Raw genomic sequence first — 3,523 nt, forward strand, 5'->3', positions numbered from 1 at the left:
GAGAGAGAGTGTACCGTGTGAGTTTGGTGCCGATGAGCTGTCTGGACTGCAGTCGCTCCTCATCTGTCTGTACAGGTAAGATGTTCTTCTCCTGCAGATCTCTCTGAGACGGTCTGTTACTCAGCTTCACCGCCAGAGAATCCTTCCTCAGGATCTTCAGCGCCAGAGTGCCTGAACACACACACACACACACACACACGCACGCATGCACACACACACACACACACACACACACACACACACACACACACACACAAAGAAAACGTCTCAGCAAACACAAACGGTTTCAAGACTAACTTGTAAAGAGCGAATCGTCGTCATCGTCGTCATCCTCCTCCTCCTGCTCTTCATCCTTATACATGCTGGGCAAGTCCTCATAGTCAGACTCGTTGGGGATGTTCTCTTTATCATCGTCACAGTCGATCACCACGGCCCGGAGTGGAGTGCTGTACTGACCCGCGTGAACCGCAGAGCTGCAGGAACACAACACACCAGCGGTCATGTGACAGCGGAGACGTCTGGGTTAAATACTCACAAAACCTCTGCCACACACACTTCATACATCCACTAAACACTGAGACTTCAAACCTGATGAAGAGCTGTCAATTAATCAGTGTTTTAAACGAATCGGTTGAGTGAATAATTCAATGACTCACTCATACAGTCACCTACTGGTGTATCTGTGTAGCTGCAGAAAGAGTCTGTAAACCCCTCCACTAACACACAGACTGACAGTCGCTCTGAACACAGACGAATGCAGAGACGCAAACAGTGAAACATTTCAGTGCTTCAGCACTGTTAGACGCTGATAATACTGTAATTGTTGTTTTAATGATGTGGAAGCTGACATCGAGTAGGTCTCTCACTTTGTAAAACATGAACAAAAACACACATTCTGAGAAAAAATACCTTTGAGGATGTTTTTGTCTTTCATATTTATATCATATGATGTAGTTGAGCGATATCACACAAGCAAAAGTGCCGTTTTCCCTAAATATCGGCACAACTGCAAATATGATACTTGTTTTATACAACAGCTCAATACACAAAAAGTTATTCCATTTTGGTTCCATTTTACCAACAAAAATACTTTGAACAAAGGCAGAGCAGAACAACTGCGCATCTCTGAGCAACACAGCAATGTTTAGTTCCTGAATGGATCTGCATTTTTGAACGAATCAGTTGAGTGAATGATTCAATGACTCACTGCATTAAATAGTCAGTGTAAAGAAAAAAAAATCAATTTAAGGGAGCAAATATCAGCTCTTAATGGAAAGTTCATTTCTGTCATTGCTGTAATGAATACAAAGAATATGAGTCAGCTGTCCACGACAGGCCTGGAAAGCCAAGATACATCAAAACACACTCCGAAAATCCTGTGAGCTCCAGGAATACTCTGACACTGGATTCAGTGCTGTATGCTGAGAAACGATAATGATCTTTGATCTTTTGACATATAAGAGCTTGTTGTACTATACAAATATAGACTCTTGCAAGTTTCAGACCTCAGAAAAAACTCCTCACTGCAAAAAGAGCATTTGTTGAAAAAAAGTCGCTAAAGGGGTCTGAAAAGTCACTAAATCTAGCAACAAAGTCACTAAGTTGGCAACACTGTGAAAGTCCATTCTGCGAATATGATCAAAAATGCTGATGATTTTTGGCAACTATAAAAAAAAAAAAAAAAAACACTGACGAGGAAAGAGTTCAAATGTAATTTAAATAAAAACAATTAATTCAATCCATTATTAAAAATGTTATTCCTCATCCTGCCTTAATGTTTTCTCCAAACAATGTGCAATTTGAAGACTATGAAAACAAATCTAGAGGCTATGCTATACAATATATAAAAAAAGGTTAAATATAAACATCACATTTTAAAACAAAAACAACTGTTTGCTTACCATTTTACACCAAAAATTAAAATCACTAAATTAGAAATGAGAATAAAACACGCACACATCTGAAAAGTAGTTATATTACATTTATATTTATCCATTAACTCTCTTTACTCTTACCATTCCCTTAAAAATACAATTACTTGCGTTATATGTAGAATTTTAAACCTACATTCAAAATTAGAATTGTTGCATTTAAAAAATGTGAATTATTGCACTTTCTTCTATAGTTGTCTGTGTTTGATGCGCATGCAGTCATTCAGTGAAGTCTGTGAAGCTATCAGGACTCGCCTGGGTGCTTTAAACAGCACATGTATCTGACAGGACAAGCTGCACTGAACTGTATGCTTATCAGTTAGTTTGAAGCCTTCTCACGTTTAGGTCACTTTTCCTGCAGCAGCTACTCTGTGTCCTCTGCTATATGTGACCCTGGACCACAAAACCAGTCATAAGGGTCAATTTTTCGAAATTGAGATTTATACATCATCTGCAAGCTGAATAAATAATCTTTCCATTGATGTATGGTTTGTTAGGATAGGACAATATTTGGCTGAGATACAACTATTTGAAAATCTAAAATCTGAGGGTGCAAAAAAAAATCTAAATATTGAGAAAATCATCTTTAAAGTTGTCCAAATGAAGTTCTTAGCAATGCATATTACTAATCAAAAATTAAGTTTTGATATATTTACGGTAGGAAATTTACAAAATATCTAAATTAACATGATCTTTACTTAATATCCTAATGATTTTTGGCATAAAAGAAAAATGTATAATTTTGACCCATACAATGTATTGTTGGCTATTGCTACAAATATACCCCAGCGACTTAAGACTGCTTTTGTGCTGCAGGGTCACATTTCATATGTGCTTTGTTCATAGAAACTCAAGATATACTGCTGTACAGTGATGAGAGCAGCAGGTGTTTTCCGTGCACAGCATGCAGATGCTGTGATCTTTGCATGATGCATTCTAATGGTTTGATGGATTATTAGATGAGACGCACCTGTCGAGTCTCTGCATGGCGAGCGCCAGCGCCTTCTGCAGCTCGTCGATGATACGGTTCGACGGGTGACTGTACTGAGAGAACGAGAGCGGTGTGGCCGAGGACGAGTACAGCATCAGCTTCTTAGGAGGCAGAGGAGGAGACGGCTTTCCCTGCAGACACGACACCTTCAGCGGCTGACACGAGTCTGGACACAACACACACACACAACCATAAAATAACATTCTCATCAGCTGAAATATAATAAACATGAACTGAAAGATACAATATATGTAACCCTGGACCACAAAACCAGTCATAAGGGTCAATTTTTCAAAATTGAGATTTATACATCATCTGAAATCATTTGAAAATCTGGAATCTGAGGGTGCAAAAAAATCTAAATATTGAGAAAATCATCTTTAAAGTTGTCCAAATGAAGTTCTTAGCAATGCATATTACTAATCAAAAATTAAGTTTTGATATATTTACGGTAGGAAATTTACAAAATATCTAAATTAACATGATCTTTACTTAATATCCTAATGATTTTTGGCATAAAAGAAAAATCTATAATTTTGACCCATACAGTGTATTGTTGGCTATTGCTACAAATATACCCCAGCGACTTAACACTGCTTTT

General features: G+C 37.9%; 1 protein-coding gene across 1 annotated transcript in view; it reads right to left on the minus strand.

Annotated features, from left to right (window-relative positions):
• Positions 1–3,523, minus strand: part of LOC107662548 (phosphatase and actin regulator 1) — a 27,433-nt gene that overhangs the window by 9,839 nt on the left and 14,071 nt on the right. The window contains exons 9-11 of the mRNA XM_016452613.1: positions 2,902–3,125; positions 298–473; positions 15–171 (exon numbers count right to left, since the gene is read on the minus strand). Of these exons, the coding sequence (XP_016308099.1) occupies positions 15–171; positions 298–473; positions 2,902–3,125 (557 nt within the window). The remainder of the gene's footprint in view (positions 1–14; positions 172–297; positions 474–2,901; positions 3,126–3,523) is intronic.

This window comes from Sinocyclocheilus anshuiensis, unplaced genomic scaffold, assembly GCF_001515605.1.
Source record: "Sinocyclocheilus anshuiensis isolate Anshui unplaced genomic scaffold, SAMN03320099.WGS_v1.1 scaffold1152, whole genome shotgun sequence".
In the NCBI taxonomy this organism is placed as follows: domain Eukaryota; kingdom Metazoa; phylum Chordata; class Actinopteri; order Cypriniformes; family Cyprinidae; genus Sinocyclocheilus; species Sinocyclocheilus anshuiensis.